At 45.7% G+C, this 19,349-nt stretch overlaps 1 protein-coding gene across 3 annotated transcripts in view; it reads left to right on the top strand.

The window, feature by feature from the left end:
- LOC131356717 (phosphatase and actin regulator 1-like) overlaps positions 1 to 19,066 on the top strand; it is a 112,267-nt gene extending 93,201 nt beyond the window's left edge. For all 3 annotated transcript variants that reach the window (XM_058395904.1, XM_058395902.1, XM_058395903.1), the window contains 6 exons: positions 722 to 878; positions 8,082 to 8,137; positions 11,611 to 11,672; positions 13,142 to 13,282; positions 17,478 to 17,554; positions 18,027 to 19,066. In XM_058395904.1, the coding sequence (XP_058251887.1) occupies positions 722 to 878; positions 8,082 to 8,137; positions 11,611 to 11,672; positions 13,142 to 13,282; positions 17,478 to 17,554; positions 18,027 to 18,042 (509 nt within the window). In that variant the 3' untranslated portion in view covers positions 18,043 to 19,066. The remainder of the gene's footprint in view (positions 1 to 721; positions 879 to 8,081; positions 8,138 to 11,610; positions 11,673 to 13,141; positions 13,283 to 17,477; positions 17,555 to 18,026) is intronic.
- Positions 19,067 to 19,349: the final 283 nt, after the last annotated feature.

Here is a 19,349-nt window from a genome sequence, read left to right as displayed (position 1 = left end):
GCGAGACAGAGCGAGTGTGCGCGTGCGCGAGACAGAGCGAGTGTGCGCGTGCGCGAGACAGAGCGAGTGTGCGCGTGCGCGAGACAGAGCGAGTGTGCGCGCGCGCGAGACAGAGCGAGTGTGCGCGCGCGCGAGACAGAGCGAGTGTGCGCGCGCGCGCGACAGAGCGAGTGTGCGCGCGCGCGCGACAGAGCGAGTGTGCGCGCGCGCGCGACAGAGCGAGTGTGCGCGCGCGCGCGAGACAGAGCGAGTGTGCTCGCGCGCGCGAGACAGAGCGAGTGTGCGCGCGCGCGCGAGACAGAGCGAGTGTGTTAATAATATTTTTGTATGTTTAATAATATCATGTTGTAGGTTACGCAGAGCGTCCATCATACAAGTCCCTGTAAATCAGCTGTTACCATAGCAACGCTGCCTGCTTTAACTGACAGGACAACACTAATGCTGAAGGTGCAGATGAATGAGATTTGAGACCTGGACAGTGCTGTGGTGTATAATCGCTAATGCTACGACAAGTCGCTGGCTAATGGGTGGAAGTTAATGAGGCTAGCTCAGATGTCCGGTCTCGGTGAGAGAAGCTGCCGGGCGGCTCAGGGACGAGGTGTTCAGCACTCTGAGTGAAGGAAGTGTTCTCCTGCAGGAATGTTGTGTTCTGTTTCATTACAGGGTCGCTATCTCAAGCTAATTAACCTGTGTGTGTGTGTGTGTGTGTGTGTGTGTACAGATACTTTAGCCCTGAAGGTGTTGAGGAAAGACTCTCTGGCTATAAAGTTGAGTAACAGACCGTCTAAGAGGGAGCTGGAGGAGAAGAACATCCTGCCCATGCAGACGGACGAGGAGAGACTCGAGTCCAGACAGCAGATCGGCTCCAAACTCACACGGTCAGAATTAAACACAAACACACACAGCTTTCCAGCATGTGTGTGTGTAATAGTTTGTGTCCAATCAAGTCTCCATAAACATGCAAGTCTTTTGATGATGTTGCAAACCGCTTTCCTCACATTCAGGCTTTTTTAGCTGTGTGTGTGAGAGAGAGAGAGAGAGAGAGAGAGAGAGGGTGTGTTTGCAAAAAGGAGAGAGAGGATGTGCGAGAGGGAGAGAGTGAGTGTGTGTCTGTCTGTGAGACAGGGTGTGTGTGTGTGTGTGTGTGTGTGCGTCTGCGAGACAGAGTGTGTATGTCTGTGAGACGGTGTGTGTGTGTGTGTGTGTGTGTGTGTGCGTCTGCGAGACAGAGGGTGTGTGTGTATGTCTGTGAGACGGGGTGTGTGTGTGTGTGTGTGGGTATGTCGGCGAGACAGGGGGGGGGTGTCTGTGAGACAGAGGGGGGGTGTGTGTCTGCGAGACAGAGGGGGGGTGTGTGTCTGCGAGACAGAGGGGGTGTGTGTGTGTGTGTCTGCGAGACAGAGGGGGTGTGTGTGTGTGTGTGTGTCTGCGAGACAGAGGGGGTGTGTGTGTGTGTGTGTCTGCGAGACAGAGGGGGTGTGTGTGTGTGTGTGTGTCTGCGAGACAGAGGGGGTGTGTGTGTGTGTGTCTGCGAGACAGAGGGGGTGTGTGTGTGTGTGTCTGTGAGACAGAGGGGGGGTGTGTGTGTGTGTCTGTGAGAGAGAGAGAGTGTGTGTGTGTGTCTGCGAGACAGAGGGGGGTGTGTGTGTGTCTGCGAGACAGAGGGGGGGGGGGTGTGTGTGTCTGCGAGACGGGGGGGGGGGTGTGTGTGTGTGTCTGCGAGACGGGGGGTGTGTGTGTTTGTGTCTGCTAGACGGGGGGGGGGGGGGGGTGTGTGTGTCTGCGAGACAGGGGGGGGTGTGTGTGTGTGTGTCTGCGAGGCACGGGGGGGGGGGGGGTGTGTCTGCGAGACGTGGGGGGGGGTGTGTGTCTGCGAGACGGGGGGGGGGGGGTGTGTGTGTCTGCGAGACGGGGGGGGGGGTGTGTGTGTGTGTCTGCGAGACGGGGGGGGTGTGGTGTGTGTGTGTCTGCGAGACGGGGGGTGTGTGTGTGTGTGTGTGTGTGTCTGCGAGACGGGGGGTGTGTGTGTGTGTGTGTCTGCGAGACGGGGGTGTGTGTGTGTGTGTCTGCGAGACGGGGGGTGTGTGTGTGTGTGTCTGCGAGACGGGGGGTGTGTGTGTGTGTCTGCGAGACGGGGGGGGGTGTGTGTGTCTGCGAGACGGGGTGTGTGTGTGTGTGTCTGCGAGACGGGGGGGGGGGGGTGTGTGTGTCTGCGAGACGGGGGGGGTGTGTGTGTGTCTGCGAGGGGGGGGGGTGTGTGTGTGTGTCTGCGAGGGGGGGGGGGTGTGTGTCTGCGAGACGGGGGGGGTGTGTGGTGTGTGTGTGTGTCTGCGAGACGGGGGGTGTGTGTGTGTGTCTGCGAGACGGGGGTGTGTGTGTGTGTGTCTGCAGAGGGGGGTGTGTGTGTGTGTGTCTGCGAGACGGGGGGGGTGTGTGTGTCCTGCGAGATGGGGGTGTGTGTGTGTGTCTGCGAGACGGGGGGGGTGTGTGTGTGTCTGCGAGACAGGGGTGTGTGTGTGTCTGCGAGGGGGGGTGGGTGTGGGTGTGCGAGACGGGGGGGTGGGTGTGTGTCTGCGAGACGGGGGGGTGGGTGTGTGTCTGCGAGACAGGGTACGGGTGGGTGTGTGTGTCTGCGAGACAGGGTACGTGTGTGTGTGTGTGTGTCTGCGAGACAGGGTACGTGTGTGTGTGTGTCTGCGAGACAGGGTACGTGTGTGTGTGTGTCTGCGAGACAGGGTACGTGTGTGTGTGTGTGTGTCTGCGAGACAGGGTGTGTGTGTGTGTGTGTCTGCGAGGCAGGGTGCGTGTGTGTGTGTGTGTGTCTGCGAGACAGGGTGCGTGTGTGTGTGTCTGCGAGACAGGGTACATGTGTGTGTGTGTGTGTCTGCGAGGCAGGGTGCGTGTGTGTGTGTGTGTCTGCGAGACAGGGTGCGTGTGTGTGTGTCTGCGAGACAGGGTACATGTGTGTGTGTGTGTGTCTGCGAGACAGGGTACGTGTGTGTGTGTGTGTCTGCGAGACAGGGTACGTGTGTGTGTGTCTGCGAGACAGGGTACGTGTGTGTCTGCGAGACAGGGTACGCGTGTGTGTGTGTCTCTGCGAGACAGGGTACGTGTGTGTGTGTGTCTCTGCGAGACAGGGTACGTGTGTGTGTGTCTCTGCGAGACAGGGTACGTGTGTGTGTCTCTGCGAGACAGGGTACGTGTGTGTGTCTCTGCGAGACAGGGTACGTGTGTGTGTCTCTGCGAGACAGGGTACGTGTGTGTGTCTCTGCGAGACAGGGTACGTGTGTGTGTCTCTGCGAGACAGGGTACGTGTGTGCGCGTCTGCGAGACAGGGTACGTGTGTGTGCGCGTCTGCGAGACAGGGTACGTGTGTGTGTGTCTCTGCGAGACAGGGTACGTGTGTGTGTCTCTGCGAGACAGGGTACGTGTGTGTGTCTCTGCGAGACAGGGTACGTGTGTGTGTCTCTGCGAGACAGGGTACGTGTGTGTGTGCGTCTGCGAGACAGGGTACGTGTGTGTGTGTGCGTCTGCGAGACAGGGTACGTGTGTGTGTGTCTCTGCGAGCCAGGGTACGTGTGTGTGTGTCTCTGCGAGCCAGGGTACGTGTGTGTGTGTCTCTGCGAGACAGGGTACGTGTGTGTGTGTCTCTGCGAGACAGGGTACGTGTGTGTGTCTCTGCGAGACAGGGTACGTGTGTGTGTCTCTGCGAGACAGGGTACGTGTGTGTGTCTCTGCGAGACAGGGTACGTGTGTGTGTCTCTGCGAGACAGGGTACGTGTGTGTGTCTCTGCGTGTCTCTGCGAGACAGGGTACGTGTGTGTGTGCGTCTGCGAGACAGGGTACGTGTGTGTGTGTGTGTGTGCGTCTGCGAGACAGGGTACGTGTGTGTGTGTGTGTGTGCGTCTGCGAGACAGGGTACGTGTGTGTGTGTGTGTGTGTGCGTCTGCGAGACAGGGTACGTGTGTGTGTGTGTGTGCGTCTGCGAGACAGGGTACGTGTGTGTGTGTGTGTGTGTGTGTGTGTGTGTGCGTCTGCGAGACAGGGTACGTGTGTGTGTGTGCGTCTGCGAGACAGGGTACGTGTGTGTGTGTGCGTCTGCGAGACAGGGTACGTGTGTGTGTGTGCGTCTGCGAGACGGTACGTGTGTGTGTGTGTGCGTCTGCGAGACAGGGTACGTGTGTGTGTGTGTGCGTCTGCGAGACAGGGTACGTGTGTGTGTGTGTGCGTCTGCGAGACAGGGTACGTGTGTGTGTGTGTGTGCGTCTGCGAGACAGGGTACGTGTGTGTGTGTGTGTGCGTCTGCGAGACAGGGTACGTGTGTGTGTGTGTGCGTCTGCGAGACAGGGTACGTGTGTGTGTGTGTGCGTCTGCGAGACAGGGTACGTGTGTGTGTGTGTGCGTCTGCGAGACAGGGTACGTGTGTGTGTGTGTGCGTCTGCGAGACAGGGTACGTGTGTGTGTGTGCGTCTGCGAGACAGGGTACGTGTGTGTGTGTGCGTCTGCGAGACAGGGTACGTGTGTGTGTGTGTGTGTGAGTGCGAGTGTGTGCGTGAGTGAGTCAGTGGGCAAATGACCCACTGAATGATTAAGGTTGTCAGCATCTCGTGCAGCTTCACCCTGTTCAATACACTACAACAGAGCTGACCTAATTTCAGTCTCTCTCTCTCTCTGTTTCTCTCTTTCTCTCCATTTTCTCTCTCTTTCTCTGCTTCTCTCTTTCTCTCTCTGTCTCTCTATCTGTGTATCTCTGTCTCTCTCTTTCTCTGTCTCTTCTCATTCTCTTTGTCTCTCTCTCTTCTCATCTCTTGTATCTCACTATTTATGTATCTCACTATTTTTGTCTCTCTCTCTCTCTCTCTCTCTCTCTCTCTCTCTCTCTCTCTGAGTCATCCCCGCTGCACTGCGTCCTTGACTGTTTCCAGCTAAACGAGATTAAAGCTGAACAATATGTTCTCCTCTTTAACGGCTCCAGAAGCCGCAGTCGCTGATGACTGATGCTGCAACGCTGCTGCTGAATAAACCAGATCAGGGCCAGACATGTTAAAATCATTTAGCACATGCTAATGGACCGAGCTCTCAGCGTCACAGCTGGAAAATGGTGGAAAATGCCAAGTGCCAACTGCAGATGTGAAATCCGGCTTCAACAAAAGCCCTGCTGAGGGCTGAGTGTGTTAAAAGACACATCTCGGCATCTGTAACACGTTTTATTGTCAAGGCAACACTCGAAGCCTGAAATGTGATGTGGTGAAAGAACATCTGTCGTAAACTGGGTGGAATGGTTATAATCCTTAATAATATTTAGAAAGAAATTATTTGTCACATACATTATAGAACAGTGAAATGCTTTTCTTCACATATCCCAGCCTTGGAGGTTGTGGTCAGAGCACAGGGTCAGCCATGATGCAGCACGCCTGGAGCAGAGAGGGTTAAGGGCCTTGCTCAAGGGCCCAACAGTGGCAGCTCAGCGGTGCTGGGGCTTGAACCCCTGATCTTCTGGTCAACGACTCAGAGCCTTAACCACCTGAGCCACCACCACCCCGATAATCAATGAACATCTTTATTAAAACACTTTGAAAGAATTACAGTAATCATTCATTACAGACCAGGGGGTGTACAAACTTTTACACCTGTCTGTATATTAATGAATGTGAAATGAAGCGAGAAAGAGGAAGTAGAGGAGGAGAAGAAGCATTTGTGGGAGCTGACCAAACAAAATATCATCGGCAGCGGTGCCATGGTTCGTTCTGACGTTTGATGCTAATGTGGTGCGGTCACTTCGGGTCCCTCTTTTTTGCGTAACCTGGTTACGTCATGAGGTTTCGCATGCGAGAGCGGTTGTGTAACTGTTTTGCTGTGCAGATACACGCCAGACCCGCTGAACGCAAACAGTGCATCAATTTCTACAACGTTTTGACTACTGATGTTTACTTTCCATCAGTCATGGTATCTATAGCAGGGATTTTATGAATGATGTCGCTGGTGACGAGATTAAAAAGTCCCACAGCCCTCTCCTGTGCTACATACAGCTAGAGAGATGTCCGCTACGAGCTGGACGGAGTTATTAAAACATTTAGATGTAATGCAGAAGATGCGCACTGCATCAGCACTCTTGCATGCATCGCATGACTCCGTGGGCTCTCTGAAGGACGGGGTGGACGTTGATGCTGAGCCGAGCTGAAGGCTGGGTCTGTACTCAGGTAGTCACGTGGAGTCCAGTGTAAGGGATAGAACAGTGATGTTTACTGTGTTCCTGAATATCCAGCTTTGGTGGCTTTGCATTTGAAATCCTCATTCTGACAATTCTTATAGATCGGATTTTCTTTGTTAGTATCAATCCACAACTTGCCCACCTGTCCATCCCTTCCTACATCTGGCATTCCTCCATCCTTTTGTCCAGTGTTCCATTCACCCATGCCTACCTCTGCCCATCTTTCCATTCCTCCATACATCTGTTTGTCTTTGTCTCTGTCCCTACCTTTGTCTGGCCATTTGTTCCCCCATCTCTTCTTGCCTCTGGCTGTCTGTCTACCTATCTTTCCTTTTCCTTTTACCTTGGATCATCCATCCATACATGCCTCCCTCCCTTTCTCTTTGTCTGTTCATCTGTCCTTCCTACATCTGGCCATCTCTCCATCCATACCTCCATATGTATGACAACTATTCATCTATCCCTAATTTTTTGTCCATCTGTTCACACATCTGTCTACTCATCCTTCCATTTTTTTCTTTACCTCTGGCCATCTATCCATCCATACCTCTGGGCATCTGTCAACATTTATCCCTTTCTACCTCTGGCTCTCTGTCCATCTTTTTATCCTTCCCCATTTCCAGACAGACAGACAGACAGACACTTTATTCATCCCACAGGGAAATTCACATTTATCCATGCAACCATTTCTCTCTGGCTGTCTCACTCTCCCTCCCTACCTTTGGCCTTCTGTCCATCTGGTCAGAGAGAGGGAGAAAGAGAGAGATATATAGGGAGATATATCCCTTCATCCATCCATCCATCCATCCATCCATCTCCTTCTACCTCTGTCTATTCCTGCCTAAATCTGACCAGATATGCAGCTGTACCTCCATCCTTGTCCATCTGTTCACCCATCTCTCCTTACCTCTGGTTATTAGTTTTTAGTTTACCCATGCTTCTATTTCCCTTTTCCTCTCATCCATCCATCTATCCATTTATCCCAACACCTGTGCATCCATTCATCCATCCATGCATCCATCCATTCATTCATTCATTCATAAAATCCATCCATCCCTCCCAACACCTGTGCCTCCATCCATCCCTCCCAACACATGTGCATCCATTTATGCATCCATTTATCCATCCATCCACCCATCCCAACACCTGTGCATCCATTCATCCATCAATCCCTCTCTCCCAACACTTGTGCATCCATTTATCCATCCATCTTGCCCTCCCAGCATCTGTTCAACCATCCCACCCTCCCTCCCAACACCTGTGCATCCATCCCTCCATCCATCCATCCCTCCCTCCCAACCCTCCCTCCCTCCCTTCCAACACCTGTACATCCATTCATTCCTCTCTACCTCTATATGTTCACCTCATGGTCATCTCTGTCCATCCTTTCTTCCCTACCTCTGTCCCATCCATCAATTCCTCCCTCTCCCATTTTTGGCAATCTGTCCATCCATTTGTCTGTCCATCTGTCCCTACCTCTGGCCGTCTCTCTATTCCTCAACCTCGTTCATCCATCTTTCCCTACCTCTGTTCATTAATCCTTACGTCTCTGTTCATTAATCCGTTCATCCCTTCCTACCTTTTGGCTGGCTGTCCCTCCATTCGTCTCACCTCTGGCTGTCCTTCAGCTCATTTGCATTAAACTCTGTTCCTGAAGGTCACAGCATTTTCTTTTCTAACAGACTGTATTCAAGATTTCAGTAATTATCTGATACGGTGCCCCCCTGGATTAAATGAGGAAGAATGTTAAACTGCTGTAGATTCCTGTTTGTTGCTTGTTTTTTCAGCTTAGTGTGAAATTTCACACCAGAATGCAGTATGTCCACTGTAAGGTACTGACTGTTTACATTGTGTGTGTGTGTGTGTGCAGGAGACTGAGCCAAAGACCCACAGCAGAGGAGCTGGAGCAACGAAACATTCTGAAACGTGAGTGTTCAGGCTGGATTTGGTCTGTTTACTCCGTCAGGTGTGACTGAAAGTATGACTTCAACTTCCCCTACCTGTAAAACATCGGTTTTTGCTAAACACATCTCTTTCCTGAAACACTGTCAAATGGAGAATGTGGTGACACAATACTGAGACAGAATTCTGTCCCAAAATCATTTTTAATGTCCCCAAACTACTGTCCCAAAATAGTTTTCAATGTCCCCAAACTACTGTCCCCAAACTACTGTTGCAAAGTAATTTTCAATTTCCCCAAACCACTGTCCCTGAAATACTGTTGTAAAATAAGGTTTAATGTCTCCAAACCACTGTCCTCAAACCACTGTCCCCGAACTACTGTTGTAAAATAAGGTTTAATGTCTCCAAACTACTGTCCTCAAACCACTGTCCCCGAACTACTGTTGTAAAATAAGGTTTAATGTTTCCAAACTACTGTCCTCAAACCACTGTCCCCGAACTACTGTTGTAAAATAATGTGTAATGTCTCCAAACCACTGTCCTCAAACCACTGTCCCCGAAGTACTGTTGTAAAATAACGTGTAATGTCTCCAAACCACTGTCCTCAAACCACTGTCCCCAAACTACTGTAGTAAAATATGTAATGTCCTCAAACCACTGTCCCCGAACTACTGTTGTAAAATAAGGTTTAATGTCTCCAAACTACTGTCCTCAAACCACTGTCCCCGAAGTACTGTTGTAAAATAACGTGTAATGTCTCCAAACCACTGTCCTCAAACCACTGTCCCCGAACTATTGTAGTAAAATATGTAATGTCCTCAAACCACAGTCCCCGAACTACTGTTGTAAAATAAGGTTTAATGTCTCCAAACTACTGTCCTCAAACCACTGTCCCCGAACTACTGTTGTAAAATAATGTGTAATGTCTCCAAACCACTGTCCCCGAACTACTGTTGTAAAATAAGGTTTAATGTCTCCAAACCACTGTCCTCAAACCACTGTCCCCGAACTACTGTTATAAAATAATGTGTAATGTCTCCAAACCACTGTCCTCAAACCACTGTCCCCGAACTACTGTTATAAAATAATGTGTAATGTCTCCAAACCACTGTCCTCAAACCACTGTCCCCGAACTACTGTTGTAAAATAATGTGTAATGTCTCCAAACCACTGTCCTCAAACCACTGTCCCCGAACTACTGTTGTAAAATAAGGTTTAATGTCTCCAAACTACTGTCCTCAAACCACTGTCCCCGAACTACTGTTGTAAAATAAGGTTTAATGTCTCCAAACTACTGTCCTCAAACCACTGTCCCCGAACTACTGTTGTAAAATAAGGTTTAATGTCTCCAAACCACTGTCCTCAAACCACTGTCCCCGAACTATTGTAGTAAAATATGTAATGTCCTCAAACCACTGTCCCCGAACTACTGTTGCAAAATAATTTTGAATGTCCCCAAACTACTGTCCCCAAATTACTGTTACAAAATAACGTTTACTGTTGAACAAGCCACTCTTTCCATAACACTGTCAACAAAATACCTTCAGCAGTAATACCTCCAACAAATTACTGTTGCAGGTCACTGTTGATTGTCAACATTAAAGATTATTTTCCATCAGAATTCTGCAGCAGTATTTTACTGAAGCGGATTTCTGATGCAGAATTCTGTTGTTTCCAAAGGAACTCAACAAACCACTGTCAAAAAATAATCTCACCAAGCCATGGTCAGAATACCTTCACCAAAGTAAAGCTTCAGCAGAATACCAACAACTAAATACTGCTGTCAGAATACCTCCGTGGTACACCATTTGCTGTATGTTAGCAGCTAAATATCCAGCTGTGCCATGTTCCAGCTGCAGATTTTTTTTTATTTTTTTTATAGGAGCTGAGGAACTGTAGGTGGTTCTCAAGGCCAACGTTGGTTCCCAGACTCTAGTTCCACTTCCTGCTCCATGCCGAAAGGGGCTTATTGGTCAAACGCAAGCTTCTTATCTTACACAGCACTTTAAAATCAGTGTTTAGTAAATATCCATTTGAGAAGAGACTTTCGGGAGAACGGGTGATTGAGCGGTCGAGGTAGGATTTTGGAAGTTGCTTTGGGTGAAAGCTTCAGGAAGTTAGGTTTTGGGGTAAGATTCTTAATACAGTGCAAAAATATTTGCGTATTCTTCTTGCAATTGAGAGAATATTTCCAAGGAAGCAAAGCAGTTCATGATTTATCTAGACACAATAACTCAAACTGCCGCTTGATGGATTGAGGATAAAGTGGTTTAGCTTAGCTCCACTAAAGGAAGATTGAAGTGTTTGCGGTATCCAGCGCTGGGTTCAGGGGAAGTGTCTATTCTGTAAGTGAAGGACAGTTTCAGTGTTTGCAGTACAGAGTGACCCAGATTCCTCCCCCAAAATATGGATTTTAAAAAAAAACCTCCTCTTTTATACCAACACAAAATCCAGTGGGACGATGGAGATATTTTTTATTTTTATACTGGGTGCGTTTCAGATGCCAAAAGGCAGAATCTCCTTCTGATATGTTCCAGACAGTTTTTCAGCCTGGAGGATTTTTTTTGGAGAAGCTCGAGCTCGTGATAACATGCTGGAAAGTCGTCCAGCGATGAGAGCTCAGGGGAACAGTCGGCTGTTTTTGTTTTTTTTTTCTCCCTCAAAGCCTCGCTGAATTGAACGTCCTCCGCTGGCCTAGTTTTCTCTTAAATTCTCTTTAAGGAACGTGTGTGCTAGCTTAGCATTCAGAGCATGTTGATCAGGGATGAAAAGACTTTCTCAAGGCATTTTCATCATGCAGTGGTTCATGGTGAAAGAACTCTTTTATAAACTTTATAAACTTTTCCTCGCACCTCTGCTGTTTGGGGTTCGACTCCTGTTTTAGACCATAAACCAGCCTGGGGTATACCCCACCTTTCACTAGACTCCAGGTTCCCTGTGAGAGGAGAGGGGTAGCTGGAGAGAGGAAAGATCGATAGATGATGGTAGGGATGAAGGTATGGAGGGGTTGATGGCATGATGGTTGGAGGGATGGATTGTTGGATGGATGGAGGCAGGAAGGGAGGGGGAGGTGGGTTGGAGGGAGGGATGGAGGGAATGAAGGAGGGAAGAGATGGACTGTGGGAGCAAAGGAGGGAGGGATGGAGGGATGGATCAGAGGATGGCAGGAAGGATCATGGAGGAAGGGATGGAGAGAGAGAGAGAGAGAGAGGCAGGAAGGGGATGAATGGAAGGAGGGAAGGATTGGAGGGGGGCAGGAAGGGTGGGTGGATGGATGGAGAGAGGGAGAGAGAGAGGGAGGAATAAATGGAAGGTGGGAGGGATGAAAGAAGAGTAGGAAGGATGGATGGAAGGAGGGAGGGAGACAGGAATGGATGGAAGGAGGGAAGGATGGATGGATGGAGGGAGGGAGGGAGGGCAGGAAAGATAGTGGAATGAGGGAGGAATGGATGCAGGAATGGATGGATAAATTTTGTTTTTTTGTTCATTTCCTGCAGCACAGAATGAGCAGGAGGAGCTGGAGGAGAAGAGGGAAATCAAACGGCGGCTCACACGCAAGGTGAGATTCAGTCTGCAATCAGCTCCAGACTTCACGCTTTCACGTTTGGAGTGTAACGTTGTGGTCTGAACTCCGACTCCAGAGACTAGTCTGGCTTTTGGCAGGTCGTCTCTCGCCGAGTAATAACGCCGAGCGGCTTCTTCCCTCGCAGCGTCTCGTACAGCACCTATTGATGTCAGATGATTCATCTGGAATTACACATTACTGCAGCTTGATACAAAGGCCTTTTAGGGAGCGAGTCAAAAGATGATTATATTCTGTTCTTCACCTGAAAAGAACACACTGTCTTCTGCTGGAAGTCTTTGTGAACACTTTATGCGTTTGTCTGGTCTGGTTTGACTTTATTCAGGCTCCGTCTGGAAGTGCAGACTTCTTTTAAAACTTTGGTTTTGAAGAAATTACAGACAAAGAAACAACCTGATCAGTGTTCTTGAAAAAGTTAGTCTTCAGTGACACGGGCTGTTTATTGTTTTCATCAATATATTGTGCTGTTGCTTACCAACCCAGACCATCAGAGGGCGCTATGACTTAAAAAGATGGATATACCTAACAAAAAACCCATGCTACTATCCAACTGGAAAGTTGGTATTTACAACTTGGGAAATCGTAATTACGATATCAGGTGGGTTTCAGTCTTCTGAGACGAGTTTCACCATGACTCCTGACCAGCTCGGACACTCTGAGCTCAAAGAAAATTTCATCCATAATTATTATGACTTTGTATTGATCTTATCTGTTCAGCTCGTAAATATGTTTTCGACATGATTCTAAAGCACTGTTAGCCTAGTCAGTGACCGAAATGGCATGTTTGTGTGGGCGGGGCTTCACTATCTCTTGGTTTTTACTTCTCTAAATAAAATATTTGTGTGAGCTTACTTCTACATCCTTAACGTTTTGGAATCTTAATGCCAGTTTAGATTTGTTGGCAAAAATCAGGCTTGCGAGATGAAAAGAGTCTTGAATCACGAGTCTTGAATCACGAGTCTTGAATCACGAGTCTTGAATCACGAGTCTTGAATCACGAGTCTTGAATCACGAGTCTTGAATCGCGGTTCATGAGTCACGGTTCACGAATCATTGGTCATGGGTCATGATTCAAGAGTCAAGGATAATAATCAAGAATCCTGGATAATGAATCAAAAATAATGACAAAAGAATCATCATAGTTTGATTTGGGAACTGTTCTGTTTTTGTTTTTTGTTTTGGTTTTAAATTCTTAGTTGTTTCCAACATGGATTTCAACCTCCACTTAACTAGCTAGTTTGTATTACGTATCTTAGCTAGCGTTATAAAAGCACTATGAAGCATTGTGAACAGAGATGCAGTACGCTCAGGAAAGCAAGTACATGATTCCTCGTGATTCAGTGTGTTTTTTATTTCATATTCATATTACCAATGTTGCTCAGATGTGTGTGTGAACTGTATACTGTATAGAGGAGAGCTGATTATATGCTCTTCATTGCTTGCAGCTCAGCCAAAGGCCCACGGTGGAGGAACTGCGGCAGGCCAAGATCCTGATCCGCTTCAGCGATTACGTAGAAGTAGCCGACGCTCAGGACTACGACCGGCGGGCGGATAAACCCTGGACACGTCTCACGGCTGCAGATAAGGTACTAGCAATTCAAATCAGGGGATTGGCCTGTGTAGTGCTACAGGGAAGGATGGATGGATGGATAGATAATGGAAAGGCTGTATGAATGAATGTATAGAGGGGTCACAGGGATGGATGGATGGATGGATAATGGAAAGGCTGTATGAATGTATAGAGGGGTCACAGGGATGGATGGATGGATGGAGTATATATAAACACGTTTTCTTTAATGCTTGTGCATCATCACTCCTCTTTGTGCACATCGTCCTTGTTTAAATCAGTTCTTCTCTGTTCCATGCTCTGACAGTGGAGCGTTTAAACTGTTTATTGCCCCAGTGAGTATTTTATTCCCATGCTTCCCCTTTGTACCTCCATAACAAGGGTGTTGGAACATTTGTAATGTTTTGTAGCGTAGGGAACAGAATGGCAGAATAGAGCTCACAGCGTGTGTGAATAGAGCAGTGACGCGTTTGCAGAAGGACGCGTTTGGCCGCTGACGTTACCCGCTGCTGACTGGTGTTTTGCTCACAATGAGAAACGACAGGAAGTCTCGCTGCTCTGAGCTCATCGTGGGAACACTTGGTTTTTTTTTTTTTTGGTTTTTTTTTTGTAATTGGTTTGTGATTAATTTTGAAAAAAAAAAAAACCTGCAAAAGCACAGAGAGGACAGTCTAGTTAGTGGTTTGTTGAGCTGGATGGATGGATGGATAGATGCGTAGATAGATAAGTAGATGTGTAAGGATGGATAAATGGATAGATAAATGGAGGGACGGGTGAATGGATAAATATGTAGAGATGGATGGATAAATATGATTGGATGGATGGATTGATATGATCAAATGGATGGACAGAGGGATGGATGGATATTATTGGATGGATGAGTATGATTTGATGGATGGACAAAAGGATATGGATGGATGGAGATGATTGGATGGATATGATTTGATGGATGGAGATGGATGGATATGGATGGATGGATGGATGGATTAGATATGGATGGATATGGCTGGATGGATGATTGGATGGATATGATTTGATGGATATGGATGGATATATGGATTAGATATGGATGGATGTATGGATTAGATATGGATGGATATGGCTGGATGGATGATTGGATGGATATGATTTGATGGATATGGATGGATGTATGGATTAGAGATGGATGGATGGATAAGATTGGATGGATGGATGTATGGATTAGATATGGATGGATGGATGGATAAGATTGGATGGATGGATGTATGGATTAGATATGGATGGATGGATGGATGGATAAGATTGGATGGATGGATGGATGGATGGATGGATTAGATATGGATGGATGTATGGATTAGATATGGATGGATGGATGATTGGATGGATATGATTTGATGGATATGGATGGATATATGGATTAGATATGGATGGATGTATGGATTAGATATGGATGGATATGGCTGGATGGATGATTGGATGGATATGATTTGATGGATATGGATGGATGTATGGATTAGATATGGATGGATATGGCTGGATGGATGATTGGATGGATATGATTTGATGGATATGGATGGATGTATGGATTAGAGATGGATGGATGGATAAGATTGGATGGATGGATGTATGGATTAGATATGGATGGATGGATGGATAAGATTGGATGGATGGATGTATGGATTAGATATGGATGGATGGATGATTGGATGGATATGATTTGATGGAGATGGATGGATGGATGGATGGATTAGATATGGATGGATATGGCTGGATGGATGATTGGATGGATATGATTTGATGGATATGATTTGATGGATATGGATGGATGTATGGATTAGATATGGATGGATGGATAAGATTGGATGGATGGATGTATGGATTAGATATGGATGGATGTATGGATTAGATATGGATGGATGGATGATTGGATGGATATGATTTGATGGATATGGATGGATATATGGATTAGATATGGATGGATGGATGTATGGATTAGATATGGATGGATATGGCTGGATGGATGATTGGATGGATATGATTTGATGGATATGGATGGATGTATGGATTAGATATGGATGGATATGATTTGATGGATATGGATGGATGTATGGATTAAATATGGATGGATATGGCTGGATGGATGATTGGATGGATATGATTTGATGGATATGGATGGATGTATGGATTAGAGATGGATGGATGGATAAGATTGGATGGATGCATGGATGGATAAGATTGGATGGATGGATGGATGGATAAGATTGGATGGATGGATGTATGGATTAGATATGGATGGATATGGCTGGATGGATGATTGGATGGATATGATTTGATGGATATGGATGGATGTATGGATTAGAGATGGATGGATGGATGGATAAGATTGGATGGATGGCTGGATAAGATTGGATGGATGGATGGATAAGATTGGATGGATGGATGTATGGATTAGATATGGATGGATGTATGGATTAGATATGGCTGGATGGATGATTGGATGGATATGATTTGATGGATATGGATGGATGTATGGATTAGATATGGCTGGATGGATGATTGGATGGATATGATTTGATGGATATGGATGGATGTATGGATTAGATATGGATGGATGGATGGATGGATATGATCGGATGGATAGATAGATCACAAGAAGACATTAAGGACTCTTGTAATGAATAATGTACAACCTTTGGCCCAGTCTTGTGAGTTGCTATATAAGGAAAAGGGGTGGGGTTTCTTCGAGCAGCTGGGGTGGAGCTCATTTCAGGGCAGAAATCATATAAAAGTAGGCTTTATATTGAGTTATCATAGTGACCAACACATGACCTGGAACATTCTGGAACTGATGAAACCAGATGAAGGTCAGAACAGGGTCAGATGTCTGAACCCGTGTTTTCCCTCTGTCGGAGAGTCTCATTAGAGCGATCTCTGCAGGACCAAGGCTTAAACTGATTGGATTTTGGAACTGATGGACTAGAACAGGGTCAAGGTTACAGCGAGGTCATAGCTTTTCTTCAACAGCTTCCTCTCTGTTTAAAATCTATTTAGAAGTATTCGACATGCTGGTGGTGGAAACGTCTCCATCCGTCAGTGGCACTGAGTTCAACGTGTTTCAATTGAAATAAAATCTTTTTTAAAGATATTTTAAAATGAAATCTAATTGAAACCAATTACAATTTAATTAAATGTAAATGACATTATTTTACACTTAGATTTGCTTACGGGGCAGCAGGGTGGCTTAGTGGTTAGCCTCACAGCAAAGAGGTCCTGGGTTTGAATCCCGGGTTCGAACAGGCGGGGGCCTTTCTGTGTGGAGTTCGCATGTTCTCCCCGTGCCTGTGGGGGTTTACTCCGGGTACTCCGGTTTCCTCCCACAGTCCAAAAACATGCACATTAGGTTGATTTGGTAATTCTAAAAGTGTGAGTATGTGTGGATGTCTGTCTATATATGTGGCCCTGTGATGGACTGGTGACCTGTCCAGTGTGTACCCCTGCCTTCCACCCACTGTATGCTGGACAGGCTCCAGCAGATCCCCGTGACCCTAATTAGGAATAAAGCAGGTATAGACTTTTTTTTTTTTTTTTTTTTAATCACTGCAAAAGCACCCCAATAATAATTGTCAATAATAAACTATTAACAATTTATTATTATTATTGCTTTTTAAAATGTGATAGAATTTTTTTTTACATTGTATTAGCAGTAAAAATAAATAAATAAATAAATTAATTAATTAATTAAATAACTGCTGGCTCTCTGCATCTTTATCGTTTATTATTTTTCGTGATCTCTTTCTCTGTTTTTCATTTATTAATTTTATTTAGAAAAAAAAAAACTAGCAAAGCTGTCTATATTCAACCAAAGAACATATCTTATGAATTTTTCTTATGACGTTTTCTTAAAAAGTTGGAAGAATCTCATTACTCTCTGGACGAATGTCTCAGGAATGTTTTTTTTAAAGGATATCATTTTCATTGCGACACCTTCACCTGTGTTTTCAAGTCTTGTTCGAATTCCATGGTGTGACGTTTATAATAAAGCTCAGGATACGGCGATGAGGAGCTAAAGACAGAAACAGTATTATTTCTATGCGACTTTTTCTCCTGTACTTTATTGAAATCTCTTGTCAGGATATAAATGATACACAGATGTACTTTCAGAGCTCTATTTTTACTCGTCCTCTCATCATCCTCATGGCTGTGTGTGTGTGTGTGTGTGTTTTGTCTGTCTTCAGGCCGCCATACGGAAGGAGCTCAACGATTACAAGAGCACGGAGATGGAAGTGCATGAATCCAGTCGCCATTTAACCAGGTACAGAAAGATGCACAGGAGGATTATGGGGGATTGATTTGAGGATACTGGCTGATGGTCAGAGAATAGTCAGAGACAATCCTAAACCAAATAAAGGTCTATAAAAAAAAAAAGATTTGTATTATTATTATTTTTTAATTTTATTAGTATATTATTTTTTTAATCTAAGGATGTCTAAACTTTTTAAAGAATTAAAAAAAAATGTTTACAAATTTTTTTTGTACACGTTGCAACCAAAATTGTGTTATGTGATGACAACATTTGGGATGAAAATGATTAAACGGCATTAAAAAGCACTTTTTAAAACCGTCCAAGAAATCCAGGGAAGTCATGAATATGCAAATTAGGGAAACACCCACCAACTATCAAGCCACACCCCCTTTTCTGATTTCTGGTTTACAATTAGATGTATTGTAAATGTTAACGTGTGTGTGTGTGTGCGCGCACGTGTGTGTGTGGTGTTTATCTGCAGGTTTCACAGGCCGTAGACCAGCACGGATCGGACCGGACAGGACCAGACTGGACCGGAGCACTCGGGTCTGTCTGGACCTCTCATTCAATCCGAACCACAAGTGCTGGTCAAATCGATGGTGCACGAAAAATCACACTAAAAGCCAAGTCCTTGAGAGGGAGGGGCAAACATTTCTTTTATGCCTTTTACAAAAAACCCAGGACGTCGCCCCAAAACCTCACCAGCCTGAAATTTCCCTCTATACGGAAAAAAAAACAGTATAAAAAAAACCACACTATGGCAGTAAAACGTGTGTTTTTGCCTGGAAGCTTTTTTTTTTTATTTAATCGACATCATCTTTTATTTTATATATTTTTTTTCTTTTCTTTTTCCTCCCTGATTCACGTTTTTTTTTTTCTTCCCCCTCCACTCGCTGACCACGTCTTCTCCCGGACGGTCGTAAGGTGGCGCTGGAAACCCACTCCGGCTCAGACGGGATGATTTTCTGCCACTTATAGCGAATACGTGCTCAGAGTGTCGGATCTCCAGTGCCCTCTGCTGGCCAACACCGTCTCTCTCACACACACACACACACACGCTCGCACTCCCACTGTACAGACTGTAATGGACCTCAGCAGCAAACTGTGAGCGGCGGAGCTCAGACTGCGCTTTGTGCTCGCGCCATGTGTACATTATGTTTATACCGGATTATGGAGTAGAATATTTTAAACGTGTAAAAATGCATTATTATACGAATAAGGAACGGAAACCTTTTTATTTCAATAAGGAAGGGCTCGCTCGAGGGGATGGGATCGGAGGATGCAGATGTATATGTACATGATATTATATATGAAAAATGTCTGATTTTTTTTTGTTTGTTTGTTTTTGTCTTTTTTTTTAAATAATAATTTATAATATTTTTTTTTGTCTTATTCTAAACCTGCTTTTTATATTACTTTTTTTTCCAATTATTTAACATTTGCATTTTTTTTTTCCTCAAAGGAAACTAGCTCAACCCAAATCTCAGTTCCAAGCCCAGGGATTTTTACTAAATTATTTATTACTCTTTTTTAATATATATATATATATATATATATATATATATATATATATATATATATATATATATATATATATATATATATATATATATATATATATATATATATATAATACACGTGTATTTATTTTTCTTTCATTTTTTTTGGCCAATGGAAACACACACACACACACACACACACACACACACCTGCTTCTAGGATCACGGGATTGTAGGTAATGCGTACATGCACTAAATGCGAGAATATTATCCCACCCTTTTCGGACCTGATATTACTTTGATTT

Source organism: Hemibagrus wyckioides, linkage group LG07 (assembly GCF_019097595.1).
Source record: "Hemibagrus wyckioides isolate EC202008001 linkage group LG07, SWU_Hwy_1.0, whole genome shotgun sequence".
Taxonomy (NCBI): Eukaryota; Metazoa; Chordata; class Actinopteri; order Siluriformes; family Bagridae; genus Hemibagrus; species Hemibagrus wyckioides.
The sequence above is the reverse complement of the archived record's forward strand: the minus strand, read 5'-3'. Positions and strand labels throughout refer to the sequence as shown.